Source organism: Anomaloglossus baeobatrachus, chromosome 5 (assembly GCF_048569485.1).
Source record: "Anomaloglossus baeobatrachus isolate aAnoBae1 chromosome 5, aAnoBae1.hap1, whole genome shotgun sequence".
NCBI classification, from domain to species: domain Eukaryota; kingdom Metazoa; phylum Chordata; class Amphibia; order Anura; family Aromobatidae; genus Anomaloglossus; species Anomaloglossus baeobatrachus.
The window spans coordinates 477,936,862-477,964,692 of NC_134357.1; the positions used below are offsets into that span (position 1 = coordinate 477,936,862).

General features: G+C 48.9%; 1 protein-coding gene across 1 annotated transcript in view; it reads right to left on the minus strand.

The window, feature by feature from the left end:
- Positions 1–4,568: 4,568 nt before the first annotated feature.
- Positions 4,569–27,831, minus strand: part of LOC142311865 (cholesterol transporter ABCA5-like) — a 310,836-nt gene continuing 287,573 nt past the window's right edge. Inside the window, exons 32-39 of the mRNA XM_075350670.1 lie at positions 24,175–24,353; positions 8,633–8,708; positions 8,303–8,397; positions 8,092–8,211; positions 7,429–7,569; positions 7,020–7,099; positions 6,719–6,774; positions 4,569–6,631 (exon numbers count right to left, since the gene is read on the minus strand). Coding sequence (XP_075206785.1) covers positions 6,596–6,631; positions 6,719–6,774; positions 7,020–7,099; positions 7,429–7,569; positions 8,092–8,211; positions 8,303–8,397; positions 8,633–8,708; positions 24,175–24,353 — 783 coding nt within the window. The 3' untranslated portion in view covers positions 4,569–6,595. The remainder of the gene's footprint in view (positions 6,632–6,718; positions 6,775–7,019; positions 7,100–7,428; positions 7,570–8,091; positions 8,212–8,302; positions 8,398–8,632; positions 8,709–24,174; positions 24,354–27,831) is intronic.

Genomic DNA, 27,831 nt, shown 5'->3' on the forward strand with positions numbered 1-27,831 from the left:
CACCCAGGGACTGCTTTTGGACGTCCCATGGTCCTGTGTCCCCCAATGAAACGATAGAGAAAGAAGGATTTTTGTGTACTCACCGTAAAATCTCTTTCTCTGAGTCTTCATTGGGGGACACAGCACCCACCCTGCTTGTGTTTTTTGTTATATAGGACATGCCTGTTGCCCCAGTGCCTGTATTCCCAGGTCACTGGTCACACGAATGATCGTCATAGTTTCTTACCTTGTTTTATTCAGGATTGTTTGGTTCTCCTCCTACTGCTTGTGCACTAAACTGATTGAGCCCGCCTCCGGCTCAGGGGTTATACTGCTGGGGAGGAGCTAACTTTTTCTGTTTACTTAGTGTCAGCCTCCTAGTGACAGCAGCATAACCCATGGTCCTGTGTCCCCCAATGAAGACTCAGAGAAAGAGATTTTACGGTGAGTACACAAAAATCCTTCTTTCCAGACTCTGTTATGGCAGGTAATGGGTGCGGCGCATGTATAACCAAGACCCCAGCTGTTCAGATATCTGGAAAAGTTGGGTGCCAACCCCAGTGATGCGCATTAGAGTAATGTCCCCTGTCTAATCTTATTATACATGATGCTGTGGTTTTTCAGACTTTTCTGTTACCTGAAAGTTAAGGCGAAGTCACCTTCCTCCGGTGTCACCACTTCCCGTCACCAAGGTGTGGTGCTGTGGTTGTGGGGTTTGTACTGATGTTACCACTTTCCCTGCACAGCACAGAGTACGTGACAGATGGGCCGAGCCTTGCTATGTGCATGGATGGAGATATGGCGGATTTTGCAGTAGGAAAATCTACAGATTATTGCAACAAAATTTGCAGAAGATGAGGAGGATTTTGTTGCAATTTCTGCTGTGAATCTGCAACAGATTTTTTTTTTTCCTCTGATTTAGGTCCCATGTGGACGAACCAAATTCACCTACAAATTGTGTAAACCATTGATGTCACTTTGTAATGTGGATTCCACATTGGTCATCCGCCTGTAACTCTTACATCTTACTGCGGATTCCTTGCTGATTTTGCTGGAGGATATGGTCCGGGCTTCTCCGATAAGGTGTCTGGCAGGCAGAGAGCAGTTCTCTCGTTGAACTCCATGCCACCCTGTATTAGGCTGCGTGCACACGGAATCTTTATGTTCAGTCTTTGGAGCAAAAAAGCCAAAGTTTTTGAGTTTTGCAGTTTTTTTGCAGGAGGATTTGTAAAATTTTTGCTCAATTTCAGCTCCAAAATCTCAAAAAACTTAGTTTCTACATACCCTTAGAGTCACCCAGCAGCATCCAAAAAATAGACTATACCGCAACCTTAACTTTCCCACTATTAATAAAAGTACAACTCCCAGCATGCCCTGACTTCTGAAGGAAAGCACTCTAATTTTGGTAATTTCCAGCAGATGTTGCGAGAGCTGGAATCTCCATCTGTGCATCCGCCACCCCCAGGAATAATGGCGCCTGCGAAAGATGTCAGTCTCTGTGCCACAGTCTGGGGAGTGACGCATGTACAGATAGATATTCCGGTTCATGCAACGTCATCTGGATATTACTGCGCATGTGCTGTTGCCAGTAATGATGGCACCTGCGCAAGATGTCAGTCTCTGTGACTTGTTCTCCCGCCAATATCTTCACAGGCATTGTGATTCTGGGGGTGGGGCGACACATGCACAGATGGATATTCTGGTTCATGCAACGTCATCAGGACATTACTGTGTATGTGCCGTTGCCAGTAATGATGGCAACTGTGCGAGATGTCAGTTTCTGTGACTGACTTCCCCCGCCCCCGCCAATATCTTCGCAGACACCATCATTTTTGTGGAGAAACACATGTGCAGATGGCTATTCCGGTTTGCGCAATTTCATCAGGACAGTACTGCGCATGTGCCGCTGCTGGGTATGACGGCGCCTGCGTGTGATGTCAGCAGGTCACAGAGAAGAGTGACCTATCAATCAATGGCAGAAGGCTGTAAAGCTGAAAGTGCAGAACAAGCCCCTGTGCTTGTGAGTTCATTTGTATAAGAATTTGCTGATGGATTACGAGACAACAGAGATACGGATTTGTAATATAAGGCTATGTGCGCACACTGCTTTTTTTGACGCTGCGTTTTTGTGCGTTTTTGGCCGCTAAAAACGCACCTGCGTTGAAAAAACGCGGCAAAAAACGCACGCGTTTTGCCGCGATTTGGTGCGTTTTTTTGCTGCGTTTTGCTGCGTTTTTGCTCACTGCGTCCTTATGCGTTTTTTATCAGTGAACAAAAAAAAAAAGGTCTGATGTCATTTCCTTCTTCAATGTGTTCTTCATTCTCCACTAGTGTATGCAGAAGAGCAGACAGCTGCAGAACTACAAGGCTCAGCATACTCCATCCAATAGTGTATGCAGGAGAGCAGACAGCAGCTGTCGAACTACAAGCCTCAGCATCGTCCTTCCAGGACTGTATGCAGGATTTCTTTGCCCCCCCAAACAAATAAAATGACGTGGGCTTCGCCATATTTTTGTATGCTAGCCGGGTACAGCAGGCAGGTACAGGCTGCCCCCAACCCCCAGCTGACTATTTGTACCCGGCTGGGAACCAAAAATATAGGGAAGCCCTTTTTTTTAAATTATTTCATCAATTTCATGAAATAATTTAAAAAAAAAATGACGTGAGCTTCGCCCAATTTTTGAGTCCAGCCGGGTACAACTAGGCAGCTGGGGATTGGATTCCACAGTGCTTTCTGGGCACCCCCGCTGTGAATTGCAGTCCCGCAGCCACCCCAGAAAATGGCGCTTTCATAGAAGCGCCATCTTCTGGCGCTGTATCCAACTCTTCCAGCTGCCCTGATGCCGGGTGGCTCACTGGGTAATAATGGGGTTAGGGCTAGCTGTATAGCTGGCCCTAAGCCCGAAATTCATGGTGTCACGCCAATATTAGACATGGCCACCATGAATTTCTAGTAAAGATAAAAAAAAAAACACAACACACAGAAAAATATTTTTATTAGAAATAAAACACAACACAATTAGTGACTCCATCTTTATTGAAATAAAGAACCCCCCTCCGCAGTAATCCTGGGTCAAGGGTCCCGCGCCGTCCAATCCGGATCCAATATCATCTGATCGGTTTGCTGGAAGGCAAAGCGATCAGATGATGTGTCAGGATCAAGTGCCTGAATCCCATCACACATCAGCTGATTGTATAAAAGCCGATTATACAATCAGCTGATGCATCGGTGCAAAAAAAAAAATAATACTCACTTATGTGCTGATTACCGGCAGCTCCTGCAGCGATGGGGCGGGAGTCTGATCCCGTCCGATCGCTGCAGCAGCTGCCGGTAATCAGGGATGAAGTCTCCTGACGCATCCGCTGATACCGACCGGGCGCCCGCGTCACCGCGATACTTACGATCACCTGATGCGTCAGGTGACTGCATCAGGTGATCCATCGCCAGGTCCTGCATCCATCGGAGGTTTCCCGGCCGTCTGCACACAGCCGGAGCGGGGGTGGCGATACCGTGAGAGGAGCTGGGAGCGGGCATGGCACCGGGAGGCTGCAGACAGGTGAGTATAACTTTTTTTTTTTTTCTACTGTTAACTTTTGTTTTCGCAGCCGCTTCCATCTCCTGCCCAGACATGGCGCCGCACGGCAGCATACATGCACAGGATGGGAGGTGGAAGCGACGGTGACGGTACCGGGAGGATTCACGCTTCTGTATATACTGACAGAAGGAATCCTCTTCCTGTACACGTCACTTTACTACCCACCTCCTGCGTTTATAGCTGCGTTTTTGGTCTTAGAAACGCACCAAAACGCACCAAAACGCAGCTATTTGCGTTTCTCATTGCGTCTTTCAACATCCCATTGAACTCAATGGATGAAAAGCGCAGTGAAAAACGCGGGAATAATTGACATGCTGCGTTTTTGTGGCACCACAAAAACGCAGCTGAAAAAAAACGCTGTGTGCAGACAGCAAAAATGAAAACTCAGACTTTGCTGGGGAAGCAAAGTCATGCAGTTTTCTGAGCAAAAACGCACCCGAAAACTGCGCAAAAACGCCGCGAAAAACGCACTGTGCGCACATAGCCTAAAGGTCTGGAAATTATAATCATCCAAGGTATTTTACTGTGATGATGTTACTTTGGTGTCTAAAAACCTGCGGGCAGGATCCCTTTAAATTGTGATTTAGATGCAAAATAATGTGTTTTGAGACAGATGAGTGCTGCCACCTAATGGACATAGTCCTGAGTGTGGCATAAGACTTTCCCAGCATATACAGGAATGCCAGGAGATCTGAAAGGCCGGATTCATCTCAGAGGAAATCCTTTGTTTTGTTCATTCAATATTTTTCGGGGAATATTTTAGAGTAAGTTCACACGTTCAGGTTTTTAGAAGCCATTTGTAAATCCAAAACCAAGAGTGGATTCAAAAGTCAGAGAAGTGTAAGGCGCACTTTCATCTCTTGGTTGATTTTGAAAATTTGCAAATGATGAATTAGCAACGAATATATAGAAGATGAAATCCATGGCGACGTTGTCAAGGAAATGCAAAAGAAGACGAGCACTGGAAGAATTAATTAAAGAATGACACAAAAATAAAAATGCTTAAAATATATTTACTTAGAAAAAAAGATACATATTAAAAATAAAATATATATACTGTATATATAGACAAGCATCATAAGGAGCGGAGAACTGAAGGTTTAATCTTTAGTAGATGACTGGATTCACATGATCATATGGCATCTGATGCGAGCACATTGGATTTGATATGCTAAAGAACCTCGGCTCCTACTCTGCTGCCAGCATGAGCCGAGTGTCATTCAACTGTGATCTGATCCTGCAATCAGACCACAGCTGCGGAGGAGAGGGAAGGGATTAATCTCCTAGTCGTCAGCTGATGCGATTAACGCACTGCACTCGGATGTCATCTGAGTAAGTCCGAAGTTTCTCTTGCACCCATAGACTTGTATGGGTGCGAGTGACAATGCTCTCACTGACAATCGCAGCATGCTGCGACTTTTCGCTCATCCAGAATCTGGATTAGAAAAAAGCTGACTATCTGCTCTTCCTCATTGAATAACATTGGCCCGAGTGCAATGCGCGATTTTCTGGCACTACACTCATCCAAGTCATACGCTCTTGTGAGCATACCCTAATACTGAGAACATAATACATGCAATGTAAAATGCAGCGAGACATCACCCCGACACTGTCATATAGAGCGAGACCTCGCCGTGGCACTGAGACATGGAGCGGGACCTCGCCGTGGCACTGAGACGTAGAGCGGGACCTCGCCGTGGCACTGAGACGTAGAGCGTGACCTCGCCGTGGCACTGAGACGTAGAGCGTGACCTCGCCGTGGCATTGAGACGTAGAGCGGGACCTCGCCCTAGCACTGAGACAGAGTGGGGGACCTTGCTCTGGCACTGAGACATAGAGCAGAGGACCTCACTCTAGCACTGTGAAGTAGAGCGGGACCTCACTCCAGCACTGGGATATAAAGCCAGGACCTTGCCATGGCATAGTGATGTAGAGCAGGACCTCGCCATGGCACTGAGACGTTAAGCGGGACCTCGCTCTGGCACTAAGACATAGAGCGGGACCTCCCTCGGCACTGTAACACAGAGCAGGACCTCACTCCCGCATTGTGAAATAGAGAGGGACCTTGCCCCAGCACTGTGAAGTAGAGCGGAACCTCAACACGACACTGGGACGTAGAGCGGGACCTCGCTCCAGCACTAGGATAAAGAGCGGGACCTTGCTCCAGCACTGTAAAGTAGAGCAAGACCTCGCCTTGGCACTGGGATGTAGAGCGGAACTTCACACCAGCACCTCGCTCCAGGACTGTGGCGTCCAGCGGGACCTCACCCCGGCACTGTGAAGTAGAGCATGACATTGCCACGGCACTGAAAAGTAGAACAGGACTTCGCCACGGCACTGGGACATCGAGTGGGACCTCACCACAGCACTGGGATGTAGAGCGGGACTTTGCCACGGCTTAGTGACATAGAGCCGGATCTCGCCCCGACAAAGTGACCTAGGGCGGGACCTCACTATGGCATTGCGATGCAGAGTGGGATCTCGCACTGGATTTGTGATGTAGAGTGTGATCTCAACACGGCACTGTGATGTTGGGTGTGACCTCGCCATGACACTGTGAGACATAGCGCAGGACCTCGCCACGGCACTATTATGTAGAATGTGACTTGGCCATGGCACTGTGAGAGAGCGTGACCTCGCCCTGGCACAGTTGCGTTGAGCGTGACCTTGCTCCGGCACTGTCGCGTCTTGCGGGACTTCGCCCCGGTACTGTGGCGTTGAGTGGGACCTCACCTCGGCACTGTGACGTCGAGTGGGACCTCTCCCCGACACTGTGGCGTTGAGCAGGATCTCAACCTGGCACTGTGACGTAGAGAGGGATCTCGCCCTGACGCTGTCAGTACTGAATCCAGGAGTCTACTACATTACATACCATACAGAAGGGACATTATGAGCACTGAATATTTTATAAAAGTATGAGTAAAATGTAACTTGTATACAGGATCCGGGATGAGTGTCCATCCTCTGCTATTAGTAATGTGTTTTCTAGGCACTGACTGCTCCTCAGCTGTTTTCACATCTTATATATCTTGCTCTTTGGCCAGCTCAATGAACACCTGGTGAATAAATATGAAGCTGTGTTAGAATAGATCTGGAAATGTGCCCGCGCTTCCCCCGTGTACGGCAGGACAGGTCAAGGTTACCTGTTCCAGGGTGGGCTGGGAAAAGCTGTACTCTTCTATGTTGTAGGCTCGTTTAGCTGTGGAGAGGAAGCCGCAGATTATTACACATTATCAATAATAATGACATATAGTGCCACTGCCAAATGTGATAAGTGGCGTTCTAAAACCCGCAGGTATGGCGCCACCCCTCTGCTAGAAATGTGCAGTATATGGAATTGCAAAGTTCCCATGATTGGGTTGAGCTGCCATACCACACACACAAGGGTGGCGCTGTTTCTAGACTGTAGAGCATAAGCACAGCCATGTGACTGAGGCCTCATACCTTCCTCCAGGAGAAAGAAGGCGTGCGACAAGGTGCCCACATCTTCCTTTGGTATCTTGTATGCCAGCAGTGAGGAGAATCTGCAGGAAAAGAGCAAGAAAATAGCAGAGCTCAGATGTCCTGTGTCGTCACCAGTTATTACTCACACATTCTGCCCCCCCCCGCTCCTATTATTAATGCTGATATACTGTGCGTACTTAGCGTGCACAATGGTACTGGACCACAAACAATACTTTGGTCACATCTTTTTCCATATTTTCACTATTTATGGATGTTATCAAGAGGTAAGGGAGAAATTAAGTGGGGGATCTGACTACAGATGGAATGTTTGTGGTCTGTAACCATGGCGATGCATAGACTGTGACTGGAAAGAATTTTACTCGTAGCAATGACACAGGGCAAGCCTCACCTGTCCTGTCGCGCTCCATGAGGAAACAGCCGCATAATTTCCTTGTGGATTTCATCCGGCTGCTGGGAATCTTTCACTTTGATCTCCAGGAGATAGTCTTTGCCAAATTTGCTCTTGAGTTCCTGTATAGAGCCGATGCATCTGGGAAGAAAAGCAGCCATTTATCTGTTACTCAGCACCAGATCTACTACATATGTCCGGCCACCTGATTGTTAATGATCACTTGGCATGAAATTAATGGGGATTTACAGATTGCCAAAATGAGAAATGCCGCAAAGTGCAATAAAACATTATCTATTCCACTTCAGCAGTGTCAGAAGTGTCCAAGAAATAGCAAAAAAAACAACTGCTGAAACGTTCGAAGAATTTTCATATATATTGCAGCTCTTCTGCTGATTTGTCTCCATGGTAACAGACTACAAACAATCCTTATGTAGTCTGACCCTGCAGTCATATCTTTTCCATACTTCCACTACTTTTTTTACCAGATGGATGTTGGCAAAAAATACAGGACACAAGAAGGGGAGCAGGGTCTGACCACAAACGATTGTAATCTGTTTACATAGAAACGCATAAATGCTGCAGACACAAAACTCCTTGGAAAATATAGGTGGACATAACCTTTATTACATACCGTTGTCAAGATTTTGGTTTGTGATTTACCTGAGTTTTCCGTTAATCATGATGGCGACCCGGTCGCACACCGCCTCCGCCTCCTCCATGTAGTGGGTGGTCAATATCGCCCCACGCTCTTTATTTTTGAAAGCAGCTCTGATGGCTCTCCTTTTGTAAAAGAAAAAAGGTGAAAGCCAATAACGTGGAGCTGCTGGGTGATGAATTGGGATTGTCACTTTTTTTGCCCATCCTTTCTTACCAGAGACGCTGCTGACCTTTGGGGTCCAGCCCTGTAGAGGGTTCGTCCAGGAGAACGACGGTGGGATTACCCAGCATGCTGATCGCAAAACACACCTGAAATGAAAAACAACAGATCTCATGATATCTCAGAACCAAAACTGATTCAAATATCTTGGCTTTGATGTATCCTATTCCTGATTGACAGGTCATGTGCCCGCCCCAAGGACTCTTATAAGCATGAACTTTTTACATTAATGTGCTCAGCTCTTCCTGCTGATGATGGATCAAGGACCCCCACATTTTCTACCTCTGATCCAATAATTCTTGTGACCGCAAAGCCGAAACTCACCTTTCTTCCAACCCCGGCCGACAACGTCTTAGCTGCTTTTCCCATCTGGTCTTTCAGATCCAAAGCATCGGAGACGCTGAAATGACAGAAGCAGAAAGTGGATTTTGTGAAAAAGTTCCTACAACTTTCTCCTATACTTTGTGTTGCTGTTCTTCACCATATTCAAGATCTCTTCTATATGTCTGGAAATGTAATTGATTTTTGCTTTGAGGCTAAAAGTCCTTCCTGGTTTTAGGATGATTTCCCTTTTAACGCCTTGGAAAATATGGACATAACTGTACTTCTGCACCGGGGTCTAAACCACGATCGTGAGGCGGCAATGGGTTATCTTGGCAAGTGGGACACTAAACACCCTCGCACCATTTTGGTACTCCTATGAAGCTTCCCCACCCCATCAAAAAAAAGTACTTCATCGTAAAAAAAAATGTTAATTTTTAATACCTTGCAGAAAATCCTTTGCAGGCAATGACCGCCTGAAATCTGGAAGCCATGGACGTCACCAAACAGTGGCGATGCCTTGCCGCTTTTACTTCAGTAACTTCAGTTGTGTCTTGTTTGTGGGTCTTTCTGCCTTACGTTTTGTCCTAAGCATGTGAAATGCAGCTCGATGGGGTTGAGATCTGGTGATTGACTCAGCATTTGCAGCATATTTCACTTCTTTGCCTTAAAAACCTCCTGTGTTGCTTTTGTATTATGTTTTGGGTCATTGCCCATCTGCACTTTGAAGCGCTGTCCTATCAACCTTGCTGCATTTGGTTGAATCTGAGCAGAAAATTTCGCCCTGTTCACTTCACAATTCATGCAGGTGATTCTCTCTTCAGTCACATAATTAATAACCACTAGTGACCCAGGCCCATTGGAAGGCATGCATGCTCGACCATCACACCGCCTCCACCATGTGTTATAGAGGATTTGGTATGCTTTGGATTAGGAGCCGCTTCAAGCCCTCTCCACAGTTTCTTCTTCCCATCGTTCTGGTACACGTTGATCTTAGTCTCATCTGTCCTCTGCTGCTTTTCCAGAACTGGGCGGTTTCTCTAGATATTTTTTTTGGCAAAATCTTCTGGCCTTTCTATTTTTAAGGCTGATTAATGGTTTGCACCGTGTGGTGAATCCTGTATTATTTATATATATAAATAAAGATGAGTGGACCCGTTGAAGTTCGGTTCGACGGGTTCAGCCGGACTTTAGATAAAGTTTAGTTTTGGATGCGGACTTGACCTGAACCCCAATGGAAGTCACTGATTGGGTAGTTCAGGTCTCTGCCCACATGCAGACAGCCATAAACAGATCACATCCAGGGGCGGGTAGGTGGGTTTTTTTAAATTTTTTTTTTGTTTGGTGAACACTACATCCGATCACGCTGTTGTTACGCCCAGTGAGAGCCGTTCAAACACTGCATGCAGCTGGCACTGGGCTGAGCACCGAGTGTTTCCGAACACAGCCATGCTCGCATGAGTGGTTTACATAAAACTCCGAACCCAAACTCTGTTTTTTTTATAAAGTCTGTGTTTGGCACAAACACCGAACCTCGGGTTCCCTCATCTCTACTCATGAAGTCTTCTCTTTAATGTAGACTTAGATGCCGAAACAACTACTTTCTGAAGAGTGTTCTTTACTTGTGTGGATGTTGCAAAAGGATTTTTCTTCATCATACAAAGGATTCTGCGATCAACCACCATTGTTGTTTTCTGTGGTTGTCCAGGCCTTTTTGAGTTCCCAAACCTCACCAGAGCACTATTTTTTTGCAGCATATACCAAACTGTGGATTTAACCACTCCTAACATTTCTGCTATCTCTCTGATGGACTTCTTCTATTTTATCAACCTTTTGATGGGCTGTTCATCTTCCATTGAGAGTTTCCTTGATAGCACGTTGTGCATTCACAGCAACAGCTTCCAAATGGAAATGCAACACCTGGAATCAGCTTCAGACCTTTTACCTGCTTAATTGATGATGGTTTAATGAGGGAATAGCCCATGCAGCCTGTTAAAGAGCTTTTGAGACAATTGTTCAATTGCTTTTGGTCCCTTGAAAAAGAGGCAGCTACATACTAAAGAGCTGTAACTCCTAAACCATTATGACAATTAGCATGTGAATATCCTCAAACTATTGGTGAGAGTCTGCACTTCATCCCTTATTGATTATATAACTGTAACTTGAATATTTGGTGGTAAACAGCTAAAACGCCAAATCTTGTGTCACTGTCCAAATATTTCTGGATCTAACTACAGTATGTGTGTGTGATTTATTTTTCCCTTAATAATAAAGACCTTCATTTATAAACTGCATTTGTCTTTACTTGTGATATCTTTGCCTAATTTGCATTTGTTTGCTGATCTGAAAGATGTAAGTGTGACAAACATGCAAAATAGATCTATTTTAATATTATTATTTTTTTATTTGGTATTGCTGTTTTCATAATTGTTCATGCTATGAAAATAACAAAATTACCGTAATTAACCCAAACGGTAAACTGCGAAATGAAACAGTAAATCAAAACACCAGAATTGACACTTTCCAGTTCCCACGCCTCCTTTTAAAACGGCCATAAAAAGGTATATAAACGTTGTATGTAGCCCAAAATGGCATTAATAAATCAATAGTGTTATTCAATACTACAGCTCATCCCACAAAAAAACAAGCCCTTATACGGCTACTAGAAGGTGGCCCGATTCTACGCATCGGGTATTCTAGAATTTACGTATTGTGTAGTTCATGTATGATTTTTGTTATATATATATATATAGATATAGATGTTGTTGTGTGTAGTTATCAAGTGTTTGTGTAGGGGCTGTACATGTTCTGGGTGTTGTCTGGGTGTGAGGGGGGGTGAGAGCGGTGTTGTTTGTGTGTTGCGTTGTTTGTGGAGCGCTGTGTGTCTGTAGCGTTGTGTGTGTGTTGCGCGGTTTGTGTGTGTGTGGTGTGTTTTGGGGGGAGGTATGTTTTGTGCAATGTGTGTGTTGTGCGGTATGTGCGTATATTGGTGTGTGCAGCGTTGTCTGTGTGTGGGTGTCTGTGTAGGGCAGTTGTTTGTGGTTCCCAGTGTGTGTGTGTGTGGTGTGTTGTGCAGTGCGCGCGCGTGTGTGTGTGTTGGGGGTAGGTGTGCACTTCCCATCGTGCTCCATTCCCCATGCAGCGCACTCCCCATCGTGCTCCATCCCCCATGCAGCGCACTCTCCATCGTGCTCCATCCCCTATGCTGCACACCCCCCATCGTGCTCCATCTCCCATCCTGCGCACTCCCAAACGTGCTCCATCCGCCATGCAGCGCACTCCCCATCGTGCTCCATCCGCCATGCTGCGCACTCCCAAACGTGCTCCATCCGCCATGCTGCGCACTCCCCATCGTGCTCCATCTCCCATGCTGCGCACTCCCAAACGTGCTCCATCTGCCATGCTGCGCACTCCGAAACGTGCTCCATCCGCCATGCTGCGCACTCCCAAACGTGCTCCATCCGCCATACTCCGCACTCCCCATCGTGCTCCATCTCCCATGCTGCGCACTCCCAAACGTGCTCCATCCGCCATGCTGCGCACTCCCAAACGTGCTCCATCCGCCATGCTGCGCACTCCCAAACGTGCTCCATCCCCTATGCTGCGCACCCCCCATCGTGCTCCATCTCCCATCCTGCGCACTCCCAAACGTGCTCCATCCGCCATGCTGCGCAGTCCCAAACATGCTCCATCCGCCATGCTGCGCACTCCCAAACGTGCTCCATCCGCCATACTCCGCACTCCCCATCGTGATCCATCCCCCATGCAGCGCACTCCCCATCGTGCTCCATCCCCTATGCTGCGCACCCCCCATCGTGCTCCATCTCCCATGCTGCGCACTCCCAAACGTGCTCCATCCGCCATGCTGCGCACTCCCAAACGTGGTCCATCCGCCAATGCTGCGCACTCCCAAACGTGCTCCATCCGCCATACTCCGCACTCCCCATCGTGCTGCATCCCCCATGCTGCGCACTCCCAAACGTGCTCCATCCGCCATGCTGCGCACTCCCAAACGTGCTCCATCCGCCATGCTGCGCACTCCCAAACGTGCTCCATCCGCCATGCTGCGCACTCCCAAACGTGCTCCATCCGCCATGCTGCGCACTCCCAAACGTGCTCCATCCGCCATGCTGCGCACTCCCAAACGTGCTCCATCCGCCATGCTGCGCACTCCCAAACGTGCTCCATCCGCCATGCTGCGCCAGCATCAGCCTCTCTACCCGCAGCATCAGCCTCTCTGCCCGCAGCATCAGCCTCTCTCCTCCCAGCATCAGCCTCTCTCCCCGCAGCATCAGCCTCTCTGTCCCCAGCATCAGCCTCTCTGTCCCCAGCATCAGCCTCTCTGTCCCCAGCATCAGCCTCTCTGTCCCCAGCATCAGCCTCTCTGTCCCCAGCATCAGCCTCTCTCCCCGCAGCATCAGCCTCTCTGTCCCCAGCATCAGCCTCTCTGTCTCCAGCATCAGCCTCTCTGTCTCCAGCATCAGCCTCTCTGTCCCCAGCATCAGCCTCTCTGTCCCCAGCATCAGCCTCTCTCATCCCAGCATCAGCCTCTCTGTCCCCAGCATCAGCCTCTCTGTCCCCAGCATCAGCCTCTCTGTCCCCAGCATCAGCCTCTCTGTCCCCAGCATCAGCCTCTCTGTCCCGAGCATCAGCCTCTCTGTCCCGAGCATCAGCCTCTCTGTCCCGAGCATCAGCCTCTCCATCCCAGCCTTCCCCAGGATTAGCCTCTCTCCTCCCAGCCTCCTCCAGCACGCCATGCTCCTCTGCCGACACTCACACACCCGATCGCATACACTCACGCACACCCGATCGCATACACTCACGCACACCCGATCACATACACTCACGCACACCCGATCGCATACACTCACGCACACCCGATCGCATACACTCACGCACACCCGATCACATACACTCACGCACACACACATTGACGATATTGCACATACGCGCTCATACTCACAACATCCGGAGATACCACATGCTTCTGGCCATGTGATCCTCCGGCAGGTCCTGGAAGGTCACAACAGCACAGTATCGAGGCCGAGAAGCAAGCGATATCGCCGGATGCTGTGAGTGTGTGGATGCGATGTGATGTGTGTGTGATGTATGTGTGAGGTGTGTGTGAGAGTGAGTGTGAGCCGGTGTACACTGGTAACTATGATACACATCGGGTAACCAAGGGGACCTTAGTTACCCGATGTGTATAATGGTTACCAGCGTTCACGGGCTCCGTCAAGATCCCAGCATAGGGGCGTGTCCTGACATGGAAGCGTGAGGACGCTGGATCCCAGAGCTCCTGCGCCCACAGCCTAAATCTACTAAATCCTGCAGCCCCCACTTACCCAGGATGGCCCCCAAGAAGAGACCGGGGGTAGCGCCCGCTTCTGCCTCCCCGGTGACGAGCCAGAGACCCCAGGGGAGCCTCACAAAGTTTGACGGCGACGGGCTCTGAACCTCCGCAGGCGGCCCGAAGCAAGATGGCGCCGGCGGGCGCGCGGCGTCCTCCAGCGGGGGATTCCCCAGGTGCCGCTCGGCATTCTCCCACAGCCTGTGCAGCAGAGCAGGGGACCAGCGGTGCAGAGAAACGGAGGTCGGAGGCGGCGGTGGCACTGGACGGAGCGGGCCCAGGTACAGAGGACTGGAGGAGGGGGGAGGCTGCTCAGCCTGCCTCGCAGCACGCTGCTGTGGATAGGGGGGGGGCCCTGAGGGGATCACCAGACCCGGGGATACCGGCCATGCTCTGCACACAGGAGACCCCCCCCGCCCACGGGGCACATAGAACCTCAGGTGATACCAAACAGTATGCATGCTGGCCCCCCACAGGGGGACATACAAGCCCTGAGAGAGCTCATTTTGGCCCCCCCCAGCAAGAAAGATCTGGAGGATGTTGTGGCTAGAATTGAATCCTCCCAGCAGATGGCGCTGTCTGCCCTGAGGGAGGAAATGGTGGTACTGGAGGACAGAATTGAAGCCACAGAGCAGGCTCAGGAGTCCCTGGAGAGCAGAATGGAGAGGATTGAGAGAGACTGTGAGTCATCCAATGCCCGCATCAGAGACCTTGCCCTGCTCTTGGATGATCAAGAGAACAGGGGCAGAAGAAATAATATCAGACTGAAGGGTATACCGGAGGACTGGCCCCAGGAACTCCTGCGTACTAAAGTCTTAAACATCTTCAACCGGGTCACTGATCGCCCATTGGAGGCTACCTACCTCTTCGACAGAATTCACAGAGTCGCAAGGACGGGCCCTAGATCTGCCCCCTCCTCTAGAGATGTACTATGTCGTTTGCACTATTATGGAGACAGAGAAAGGATCCTACAGGGAGCTTGGTCATACGGACCGGTGGAGATGGATGGGGCCATGGTGAAGTTATTCCCTGATGTCTCCGGCCGCACGCTATATATGAGACGCCTGCTTCATCCTCTCCTGCTCGGCATCAAAGAAGTAAACGCTTCATATAGATGGGGCCATCCCTTCCATTTGATAGTACGCAAGGGGGACTCCGTGTTTTTGCTGAGGAGGCACTCAGAGCTTCCTGATCTTTTTGTATTCCTGGGAATACCAGACTGCTCAATTCCGGACTGGTTGGAGTGGGAACCCCAGGCACCCCCGAGGCCGCGGAGGAGGAAGGGAGGCACCCTTTCTGCTCAAAGCGGCGATCCTTGAGGGGTTTGGCATGTACCGGATGCTGCCGGGAGGAAGGAGTGGTCCAAGATGTGAGACGAAGGTGCTTTTGATGAGAGGCGGAGTCAAAGTACGGGGAGCTGGGAGGCTCTCTCTTGTCTATACGACTCCTGAGCAGGAGCCCTGGCCTTGGGCTAGTTTTTTCTGGACATAGTATACTGTCTAAAGTTTTTGAAAATTCTATTTCTTTGGCAATGTCTAGTTTAAGATTGGGGGGGGGGTGGGGGGGGGGATGTTTTTCTTTACCGCGTTCATCCTGGGTGGTGGGGTGTGTGGGTGGTTAATCGGCTGACCCTTCCTCTCCGTCGGGGAGAGGGGTCATTTAGTGCTAATAAGAGGGGCGCGGGTCTGCGCTCTGGCCGCATGTCAGTTCTTGTCCCTATCTTTTTCTTAGTAGTCCCTGGGCTGGTCCCTGGTGCTGCGAGCGGCAGTCTCGCTGCTTTTCCTCTTTCTTGTTCTCTCCTCTGAACTTCTTGCCTCTCTTTCTTCCCCCTGCTAAAGGGTCTCAGCTACTTCCCTCTTTGTCAATACTTTTTCTACCCCTCCTCTCTTTTACCAGCTTTCCCTCTCTTCTTTTTTTTTTTTTTTCTCCCCCCCTTCCCCTCTTTTCTCTTGGTTTGCTCCTCTAGGACCTCGCGACAGAAAATGGCAAAACAGAGGCAGGCCGAACTGCGGGTGGGCTCACTGAATGTCAAGGGCCTTCATAGCCCGGAGAAACGGTCTATCCTGCTGAACCTTCTTTGGAGAAACCGAATCCAGGTAGCCTTCCTCCAGGAGACACATTACTGTGAAGCTAAGCCTTACAGACTCTCGGACAGAAGGTACCCCATTGTGCACCACTCACCCTCCCCTGATCCTAGATCTAGGGGAACGAGCATCCTCATGTCCAGCACGCTCCCGTGGGAATTGTTAGACTCTCAGACAGACGACCTGGGTAGACTTATGATGCTCAAGGGACGCATAGCTACTCAGATATTCACATTTGTGGCAATATACTTGCCTAATGTGGGCCAATGTCCCACCTTGTTGCGGTACCTTGAGAAGATAGAGGAATTCTCGGAGGGCACTTTGGTTCTCGGGGGTGACTTTAACGTAGTTTTGGAACCGTTGAGAGACAGTTCAAAAGGGGTGTCCGGTATGCCACACATGACGCTGCGCCGGATGAGACGGGGATTACATGACCACCAACTGATAGACACTTGGCGATTGCTGTACCCATCAGACAAAGACTTTTCATTTTATTCTGCAGCGCACGACTGCTATTCTAGGTTGGACCTCTTTTTTATTAAACATGGGGACCTACACTCTCTGGTGGATGCGTCAATTGAGTGCATATCTTTTTCTGATCACGCACTGATCACGGTCACTCTGTCCCTTGAATGTCCCATCGGGAGGCAGGGTCAGTGGCTATTGAACACCTCGCTACTCAATGAGCCGGTGACAATGCAAGAAATAAGGGAGGCCCTGAAGGAATACTTTGATTGTAGTGGGGGGGAGGGGATGTCCCCCAACATTGTGTGGGAAGCTCACAAATGTGTCGTGAGGGGATTATTCATTAAACATGGGGCCCGTCTGAAAAGGGAACGGGAAGCTGAGGTTACATCTCTACTAGCAGACATAAGGGAGTTGGAAGCAGTACATAAGGGGTCTCTGGGAGGGAACGTGGGCGCCAATCTGGCCAGGAAGAGGGAGGAACTCAGGTCCTTGCTATATCAAAAGGCCAAGGGAGTGCTAGCTAAATGCAGGCGGCATTTCTATGAATATGGCAATAAAAGTGGCAGGACCCTGGCTAGAGCCCTCCGGATCCAGAGGGCGAGGGGCTATGTTCCTAGAGTGCACGTGTCTGGCGACAGGTGGGCCACTCTTCCGAAAGACATTGCCTCCGCCTTTAAAGACTTTTACGCCTCTCTCTACTCAATAGATGGGGGGCGGTCGGAGAGGGCCAGGACGGAACTACGGCAGCGTATCCAGAAGTACATTTCTAACTCCGGGTTGAAACACCTTAAACCGGAGGATGCGGACGCCCTGGAAAGACCCATCTCAGAGGAGGAGTACTGGGCTGCAATTAAAAATTCCCCCACTGGTAAGGCCCCTGGTCCGGATGGCTTCCCCCTGCTTTACTACAAAAAGATGGGCTCCATGCTGCTTCCCCCATTTCTCTCGGCCTTTAACAATATCTCACTCTCTGAAAAAGTCCACTTGCCGAGAGACTCTCTGGCCGCTAATATAGTAGTCATCCCTAAAGAGGGTAAAGACCCTACCTCTTGTTCTAGTTACCGACCCATCTCCCTCCTCAACACAGATTTGAAGCTCTTCACCAGAATATTATCAGAGAGACTCTCTCCATTGCTGGGGGAGATTGTCCACCCTGACCAGGCTGGGTTCATGATGGGAAGGGAAGCGAGGGACAACACCACTAAGGCGGTGAACTTAATCCACAGGGCTAATTCGGAAGGGTTGCCCCTGATGCTCTTGTCGACCGACGCAGAAAAAGCATTCGACAGAGTCAATTGGATATTCATGGAGGAGGTTCTGCGGGAGGTGGGGTTGGGGAGGATGATGCTCAGGTGGATTTGCTCTCTGTATAGCAATCCCTCTGCTGTGGTCAGGGTGAACGGTCTCCTCTCAGATAGATTTTCCATTCTTAACGGCACAAGGCAGGGATGTCCCCTCTCACCCCTGATCTTTATCCTGACCCTGGAACCCCTGCTTTGCCGAATTAGAGGTAACATTGACATTTCCGGCCCTATAGTTGCGGGTTCCACCTACAAAATCGCGGCGTACGCGGATGATTTACTTTTCTTTATTACTAACCCTCGGGTCTCCCTGCCCAATTTACTGAGAGAGCTGGAAACATACTCCTCTCTTTCTAATTTTAGAATTAACATGTCAAAATCAGAGGCTATGAATGTATCTCTCCCGCAAGATCTTGTTATTGCGCTTCAATCTGCGTTCGGGTTTAAGTGGGCTAATCACTCTCTGAGGTATCTGGGGGTCCAGCTGGCAGCGGAAAATAGCCAACTTTATAAGCTGAACTATCTCCCTCTCCTGCAGTCCATTAGAACAGACTGCGCAAACTGGGCGAGGGGTCTTTTCACATGGTTTGGGAGGTGTGCAATATTGAAGATTAACATATTACCACGGCTTCTTTATCTCTTCCAGGCCCTGCCAATTAAGATCCCGAGCTCTTTTTTCAAGGAATTGGCCTCACTATATACTAAATTTATCTGGGCAAATAAGCCGGCGAGGCTTTCCCGTTCCCTACTGTGCAGACCTAAGCGTAGGGGGGGGCTGGGAATACCTGATATGAAAAAATATTACTGGGCCACACATATGGTCAGGGTTCTGGATTGGTGCCGTCACTCTAGGATGAAACCATGGGTCGCCCTGGAACAGAGCTTCTCGGAGGTACATTTACCGGCCATGCCTTGGGTCGGGAGCTTATTCCCGGCCTCTGTGAGATCTCATCCCACCATTGGCGCTACTCTGGAATGCTGTTCGAGGGGAGAGGTTCGGCGCCTCCTCCTGCCGTTGCCTTCTCCCATGTCACCAATTATAGGAGATCCGGATTTCCGTCCCGGCCTCTCGGACCCAGTTTTTCGGAGCTGGGTACAGGGGGGCAGATTCAGAGCTTACCAGATGGGAGGAGAGGGGGACTGGCTATCTCTTTCGGATATTTGTGGTCTCCTGCCGCCGGACCCCTTGGGGAGATGGAGGGCCATGCAGTTGAGACACTTCTTGAGCTCCCTTCCCTGCTTCGCCCGGTATGCTGGGCCTCTCACTAGATTCGAAAAATTGTGCTTGGGAGAGGGGGCCCTGCGGCACTCACTTTCCCTGGCATACAATCTGCTATCAGACCCGGGAGATTTGCCCACCCCGGTTTATTTGCGGCAGTGGGAAAGGGACCTTGGGACGGCCTTATCAGACACGCAGCGAAACAACGTCCTAATGATGGCACATAAAACCTCGATCAGTTCCAGAATGTTGGAGGCCAACTTCAAACTACTGACCAGGTGGTATAGAGTCCCGACCAGACTTCATAGGATATTCCCCTCAGTCGATCCCGTTTGCTGGAGATGTGGTTCGGGGGAGGGTGACTACGTGCACATCTTTTGGTCTTGCCCTTCTTTGCAACGGTTTTGGTCAGGAGTGAGGGAGGTAACTAGACTGGTGACCGGCACGGCTGAGACATTGGGTCCGGAACTGTATATCTTACAGCTTTCGGAACTCCCGGCTCATAGATACAAGCGCTCTTTGCTTAGATTTCTGGTAATGGCCGCCAGGTCTTGTATCCCGCTTGGCTGGAAGTCTACTACCCCCCCCACACTGGCACAGTGGGTTTCAAGGGTTAACGACCTAAGGCACATGGAGGACCTGACATCCTCTCTCAATGACAGTCAGGAAGGTTTTCGTAGGACCTGGCTCCCATGGTTGGAGTTCACTTACTCGGCGGATTACGCCAGATTACTCGCTCCTCCACGTCTGCTGTGAGGCTCTGGTGGAGCATTCCCTCCCCCCCCCCCCTTTTTTTTTTTTTTTTTTCTCTCGCTTTCCCTTTCTCTCACCTCTTTGCCCCCTATCTTCTCCTACTCTCCCCTCCCCTTTATTCTCTTTCTACCTCTTTCTCTTATCCTGTTCTAAATTCTTTTCGGGCTTTGCTCTCTCTTTCTATGTTCTGTATTCTACCCATGTTGGGTTGGTTCATAAAAGGATTAAAATGGGCCTGACTCGAGCAGTTGCAGTTGCAGTTACTAGATATGTATAGGGGAGCGGAAGGGTGGGCTACATGTCAATGTTAAATATTTGAAATCTGTTTTTCTGCTCTTTGTGGAACAGTGGTTATTTTGTATGTTCTCGAGTCGGTCTTTAAAATAAAGAATTTAAAAAAAAAAAAAAAGATCCCAGCATAGCAAGGTTATGTCTGGCGCTGCTGGAATCGTGACGGAGCCGGTGTAGAAGCAAGCGATATCCCAGGATGTTGTGAGTGTGTGGATGTGATGTGTGAGGTGTGTGTGAGAGTGAGTGTGATCTGATGTGTGTGTGTGTACTCACCTGGGAATCGGAGCTCCGTGTCAGTTGGGCCAGAGCGAGCGTGCATTGCGTGAGGGGGGCGGGGCCTGCAGAGAGTCGGGGCGAGAGGCCAATCCGTGTGGGGGGGCTGGGCCATGGCGAGCCCAGCGGCCAATCAGCTTTGTGTCACCGTAAGGACACAATTTTGGAGCATGACAGACAGACAGTCAGACAGACAGACAGAATAAGGCAATTATATATATAGATGTCAATGGAAAAACTAAAAAGTCATGGCTCTTGGAAACAGAGGATAAAAAATGTCCAGTTCTAAAGGGTTAAAAGTACAGTCCTGGCCAGATCAATCCTGGAGGGATGGACTGTGAATCCCGCTAGCTCTCTACCCTGACATATAACTGTACTGACCTCTAGTGGAGACTTCATATATGTACAAGTTACTATAAAAAGCAATGTGTACACCACCCTTCATATAGGACACAAGATGATACTGTATATATATAATACTATATTATATATACTATAATATTAAATAATAGATAGATAGATAATAGATTTTTTATATCTATCTATCTATATATATATATTGTAAACGTTGCTTACCGCAAGCCGGGGGTTTCACTCGCTTGCAGCAGTGCTAGGCAGCTTAGACAACATAGGTATCACCGTCTCTTATAAAATGCAGCAGTTTATTTATTAGACTCAACATAAACTGCTAAACAAAATGTAACAAAGCCTCTCATGGCTTAAAGGAAAATATAACATCCACATACCGTGGGCTTCCAGTCCAATTAAATGTCCATAGTGGATTCTCCACACTCTGGCTCCAGCCAGCGAACACAAGTCACTGTGTTTGCTTCCTGCAGCCTCCAGCCTTCTGCAGCCAGGCTGCAGTATTTTCCCCAGTCCTCACCTGGACTGATTTCCAAACATCTCCCTTCAGTCTTCACACAGACTGAGACCTCCAGCACACATCCTCCATGTGCAGCACTCTCAGGCTTCTCTCTGTTTCTAAAACTAACAGTCTCTTAAACCCAACCGGATACACCCACAGGTGGAGGTATGTGATTCTCCAGCTCTGTCCATCACACTGGTCACAGTTTTAGGCCCCCTTCACACGTCCGTAAAACACGTGCGTGTTTGTTCCGTTTCCGTATATACCGGAGACACGGACAAACATGCACCAATGTTAATCTATGATTGTGGTCACTCGTGCGTTATTTCATTATGTCCGTGTGTGCGTGTCCGTGATCCGTATGTGTTTGCATTTTGCACGGATGCATGTCCGTTATCTGCACGGAGCACGCACACGTGGACACAATGAAAGTCTATGGGTATGTGCACACACGTTAGTAAACACGTATGCATCTCCCTATGGTCCGTGTGGTGTTTTTATTTCTAGTGATATCGGCGATTCTTTCTATTTCTGTGTATGTCGGTCAATCTCCCTGAGTCAGTCGGTCGGTCTCTCTGTCTCTCTGTCGGTCTCTCTGTCTGTCTGTCCCTCTCTCACAGTCTGTCGGTCAGTTTCCCCCCCTCTCTCATACTTACCGTTCCCCAATCACTGGTGCGGCGCTGCACGGCATTCACACTGCTGCGGCGGCTTTTACTATTTTGAAAAAGCCGGCCGCTCATTAAACAATCTCGTATTCCCTGCTTTCCCCGCCCACCGGCGCCTATGATTGGTTGCAGTGAGACACGCCCCCACGCTGAGTGACAGGTGTCTCACTGCACCCAATCACAGCAGCCGGTGGGCGTGTCTATACTGTGCAGTAAAATAAATAAATAAATTAAAAAAAACAGCGTGCGGTCCCCCCCAATTTTAATGCCAGCCAGATAAAGCCATACGGCTGAAAGCTGGTATTCTCAGGATGGGGAGCTCCACGTTATGGGGAGCCCCCCAGCCTAACAATATCAGTCAGCAGCCGCCCAGAATTGCCGCATACATTAGATGCGACAGTTCTGGGACTGTACCCGGCTCTTCCCGATTTGCCCTGGTGCTTTGGCAAATCGGGGTAATAAGGAGTTAATGGCAGCAGCCCATAGCTGCCAATAACTCCTAGATTAATCATGTCAGGCGTCTCCCCGAGATTCCTTTCATGATTAATCTGTAAGTTACAGTAAATAAACACACATACACCTGAAAAAATCCTTTATTAGAAATAAAAAAACACAAACATATACCCTGGTTCACCAATTTAATCAGCCCGAAAAAGCCCTCCATGTCCGGCGTCATCCAGGATGGTCCAGCGTCGCATCCAGCTCTGCTGCATGGAGGTGACAGGAGCTGCAGAACACACCGCCGCTCCGGTCAGCTCCACGCAGCAACTGAAGACAGTCGCCCGATCAGCTGAGCTGTCACTGAGGTTACCCCCTGTCACTGGATCCAGCGTTGACAGCGGGTAACCTCAGTGACAGCTCAGCTGATCACGCGGCACTCTTCATTTGCTGCGTGGAGATGACAGGAGCGGCGGTGTCTTCTGCAGCTCCTGTCACCTCCATGCAGCAGAGCTGGATGCGACGCTGGACCATCCTGGATTACGCCGGACATGAAGGGCTTTTTCGGGCTTATTAAAGTGGTGAACCAGGGTATATATTTGTGTTTTTTATTTCTAATAAAGGATTTTTTCTGGTGTGTGTGTTTATTTACTGTAACTTACAGATTAATCATGAAAGGAATCTCGGGGAGACGCCTGACATGATTAATCTAGGATTTAGTGGCAGCTATGGGCTGCCATTAACTCCTTATTACCCCGATTTGCCAAAGCACTAGGGCAAATCGGGAAGAGCCGGGTACAGTCCCAGAACTGTCGCATCTAATGTATGCGGCAATTCTGGGCGGCTGCTGACTGATATTGTTAGGGTGTGGGGCTCCCCATAACGTGGAGCTCCCCATCCTGAGAATACCAGCCTTCAGCCGTATGGCTTTATTTGGCTGGCATTAAAATTGGGGGGGACCGCACACCGGTTTTTTGAATTATTTATTTATTACTTTTACTGCAAAGTATAGACACGCCCACCGGCTGCTGTGATTGGGTGCAGTGACACAGCTGTCACTCAGCGTGGGGGCGTGTCTCACTGCAACCAATCATAGGCGCCGGTGGGCGCGGAAAGCAGGGAATACGAGTTTGTTTAATGAGCGGCCGGCTTTTTCAAAATAGTAAAAGCCGCCGCAGCAGTGTGAATGCCGTGCAACGCCGCGCCGGTGATCGGGGATCGGTGAGTATGAGAGAGGGGGGGGAAACTTCAGTCACTCGGGGGATTAGCGGTCACCGGTGAATCCTTCACAGGTGACCGCTAATCAGTACTCGACACAGACAGGGCCGCGGTATGAGGATGAAGTCGGGTGAAGTTCACCCGAGTTCGTTCTCATCGCGCAACTGTCGGCTGTCAGCCAACATTTATAAACGACATTGTGCATCGCACACACAGAAATTCCACACGGACATTCCACGTACACATACACGTTCATTTCACACGCACACACGGACGTTCTACACACAAACACGGCTAGCATACGCAATTCACACAGATGCCACACGGACCATAAAAACGGACACAAAAACGGGACACGGACCCGAAAAACGGCCCGTAACACACGTGCGTGTTTTTCACGGACGTGTGAAGGGGGCCTAAAGGGAACCTAACCCTTAATTACAACCCAAGTTCTGTGGAACTAGAGGTCCAACAGTCACAGCTTCAGTTCAATATCACAGGGGGATCCTTCTCCACTGCGACCATCCACAACATCGGTGGTCGCTACCTCACAATATATATATATATATATATACACTATAAGGATAATAATAATATTAATGATGGCCATTACTTACCGCCTGATGGCCGTGGCTGCATCTTCCTTCCTCAGGCCTTTAACAGCAGCATAAATCTCCAGATGTTCCCTCACTGTCAGGCTCGGCCACAAGGGGCTCATCTGAGGACAGTAGCCAAGGAAGGCAGTGGACTCATCTGTTTTCTGGGACATGGGGGATCCAACCCCGCACAGCTCTATCTGCAGATAGTGATGGATTATTAGTGTACAGTGATGGCAGCATTGTGTCTCTCCTGCATTTACTACAACTACAAGCTCCAGAAAACGTCTTCCTGGGCACCGAGATACACCCAGAGTGGAAAGGACCATGGACTGCACTTATTTCGGCTATGACATCTGCTGAGAAGTAAATAAATCCTACTCCACCTGTAACCTCTGCAACCGTCATAGTTGAGAATTGCAGGACTAACAGTTCCTTAATATAAAACTGTTCTTACAAGCGGGATGGATTTGGGAATTTGTGCAAAATGCAATCCATATCCTGGCACCGTCTGCAGAATGCAGGAGCTTTATAAGGGTAGCCTGTATTCTGTAAATTTAAAGAAATTGTTACAACCTCCATCATTGGCTAGAACTAGAGATTCAAAGGGAATCAAATTTGCCTAAAATTTTACAAAAGAAAAATCTCATTTGCCAAAATTAGAATTTTTTTGTATTTTGATTCTGTTGAATCCAGCAAAACTGGAGAAGGATTAAAAGAGGATCTGGGGTTCTCACTGTAAAATCCCTTTTTCGGAGCCTTCATTAGGAGACACAGGAGACCATCGGTGTATGCTGCTGCCACTAAGAAGCTGACACTAGGTAATAAAAAATTAGCTCCTCCTCATCAGGGTACTCTTAACGACCGTCATGGAGATAATCAGTTAATAAAAGCAGTAGGAGAAGCAACAGTAGAGGCCCCGTCACACGCAACGACGTATCTAACGATATATCGCCGGGGTCACGGATTCCGTGATGCACATCCGGCATCGTTAGCGACGCCGTTGCGTATGACAGCAAGGAACGACCGTTAACGATGGAAAAAACTCACCAAATCGTCCATCATTGACACGTCGTTCATTTTCAAAATATTGTTGATTGTAGAGGACGCAGGTTGTTCGTCGTTCCTAAGACAGCACACATCGCTGCGTGTGAAACCTCGGGAATGACGAACTACAGCTTACCTGCGGCCGCCGGCAATGAGGAAGGAAGAAGGTGGGCGGGATGTTACGGCCAATCATCTCCGCCCCTCCGCTTCTATTGGGCAGACGCTTAGTGACGCCGCTGTGACGCCGCACGAACCGCCCCCTTAGAAAGGAGGCGGTTCCCCGGCCAGAGCGACGTCGCTAGGCAGGTAAGTCCGTGTGACGGCTCCGAACGATATTGTGCGCCACGGGCAGCAATTTGCCCGTGACGCACAAACGACGGCGGCGGGTACACTCGCTAGCGATATCGCTGCATGTGACGGGGCCTTAAGGCAGGAACATAGCTGACAACAACATAGTTGAATACAAGAATACTCTACGGGCAGGTGCTTTGTCCCCCAATGAAGTCTTTGAGAAAGGGATTTTACAACAAGTACCCAAAATCCTCTTTTCTTTTTCGCTTCATTGGGGGACACCATTTGGATATCCAAAAGTAGTTCCAATGGAGGGATAAGTAACAGGAATAATTCCTGGATGAGGCCGAGGTCTGGGCGACAGCCACATGCAGAACCTTCCTTTCGAAGGTCGCATCTACCGAGGTGTAGGTGTGCACTCAGTAGAACTTGGAGAAGGTATTAACAGATGACTAGCTAGCAGCTTTACAAAGATGCAACAACTGCAAGGGTGGAGTGAGCATTGTGGGGGTGGCCTGTTCCTTCCTCGAAATGCTGCCAAAATGGCAGAGGGGATTCAGCAAGTGGTCTTAGAAGAGGGGAATCTTTTGTGAGGCTGGTGGGCAGGTCTATATCGTACAGTAAAATAAATAAATAGTTTAAAAAAAACGACGTGCGGTCCTCCCTAATTGTGATACCAGCCAAGATAAAGCCTCACAGCTGGGGGCTGGTATTCTCAGGCTGGGTAGACCCACATTATTGGGAAGCCCCCCAGCTTGAAAATATCAGCCAGCAGCTGCCCGTAATTGCCGCATCCAATGGATGCGACAGTTCCGGTACTTTATCCAGCTCATCATGATTGCCCTGATGCTGTGGCAATCAGGGTAATGAGGGGTTAATAACAGTGCATACTGTCATCAAGCCCAAAATTAGTGATGGGAAGGGGTTTTCTATGATACCCCCCATCACTAATCCTATTATAAGTAAAAAGAAATACACATACACCGAGAAAAATCCTTTACTTGGAATAAAATACAAAACCACCCTCTGTTGCCCAAGTCACATGATGTAGCTGATAGACAATTGTGAAATGAGTAATAATACATGACAAAGTAGGTAAACAGTTCTGCCTCCTACTGACACTAACTTAAAAGGGATTAGCTTTGTACCAGTTGGTGGGTGTACCCTACTGAGGAGGATTTAACTTTTTTATTGTCTAGTGGCAGCAGCATACACTCATGGTCTCCTGTGTCCCCCCAATGAAGCGAAAGAGAAATACCTTGTTCAACTTGCTGATCGCCTTTCCGCCCACCACAGCACCCCTCCCGGTCATCCTTGTGGCTCTGGTGATTTATTTTCTTAAAAGGAACCTGTGAGGTCCAATATGCACCCAGAACCATGAGCAGTTAAGGGTGCATCTTGCTAATCCCTGCCTAACGCTCCCTGTATACACTAGCATAGATAAAGGGATCTTTAGAAAAAGTATTTCTAAAGATCTTTTATCGTATGCTAATGAGTGAGGGGACTAGTCCCCTGGGCCTTCATTTCCCTGGCTACTCGCCCCATTAGCATGTTAGTACGCACCTGTGGGCATGCTAACATGCTAATGAATGCCCAGCATCGGATGATGATCTCACTCACCTCTCCGCTGCCATTGCCTCCCGACACTGGATTTCGGCTCAGTGCGCATGATCCCGAAGTTACGGTAATGTGCACTACTTCAGTTTGAAGCCAGGACGTGTACACCCGACTTCATAGTGCGCATGACTGAAACTCCGGGGTCATGCGCACTGAGCCGAAATCCAGTGCTGGGCGGCGATGGCGGCAGAGAGATGAGTGAGATCATCCTCTGACACTGCGCATTCATTAACATGTTAGCACACCGGCAGGGGCGTACTAACATGCTGATGGGACGACTAGCCTGGGGAACTAACGCCTAGGGGACTAGTCCCCTCACTTATTAGCATACGATAAAAGATCTTTAGAAATACTTTTTCTAAGGTTTCTCTTTGTCTATGCTACCATATACAGGGACAGTTAGGCAGGGATTAGCAATGTGCACCCAGAACTGCTCGTGCTTCTGGGTGCATATTGGACCTGGCAAGTTCCCTTTAACCACTTCAGCCCCCAGCCTGTTTTCACCTTAAAGACCGGGCCATTTTTTACATTTCTGACCAGTGTCACTTTGACAGGTTATAACTCTGGAACACTTCAACGGATCCTGGCGATTCTAACATTGTTTTTTCGTGACATATTGTACTTCATTTCAGTGGTAAATTTTGCCCGATATTTTTTGCATTTATTTGTGAAAATTTTGGAAATTTGGTTAAAATGTTGAAAATTTAGCAATTTTCAAAATTT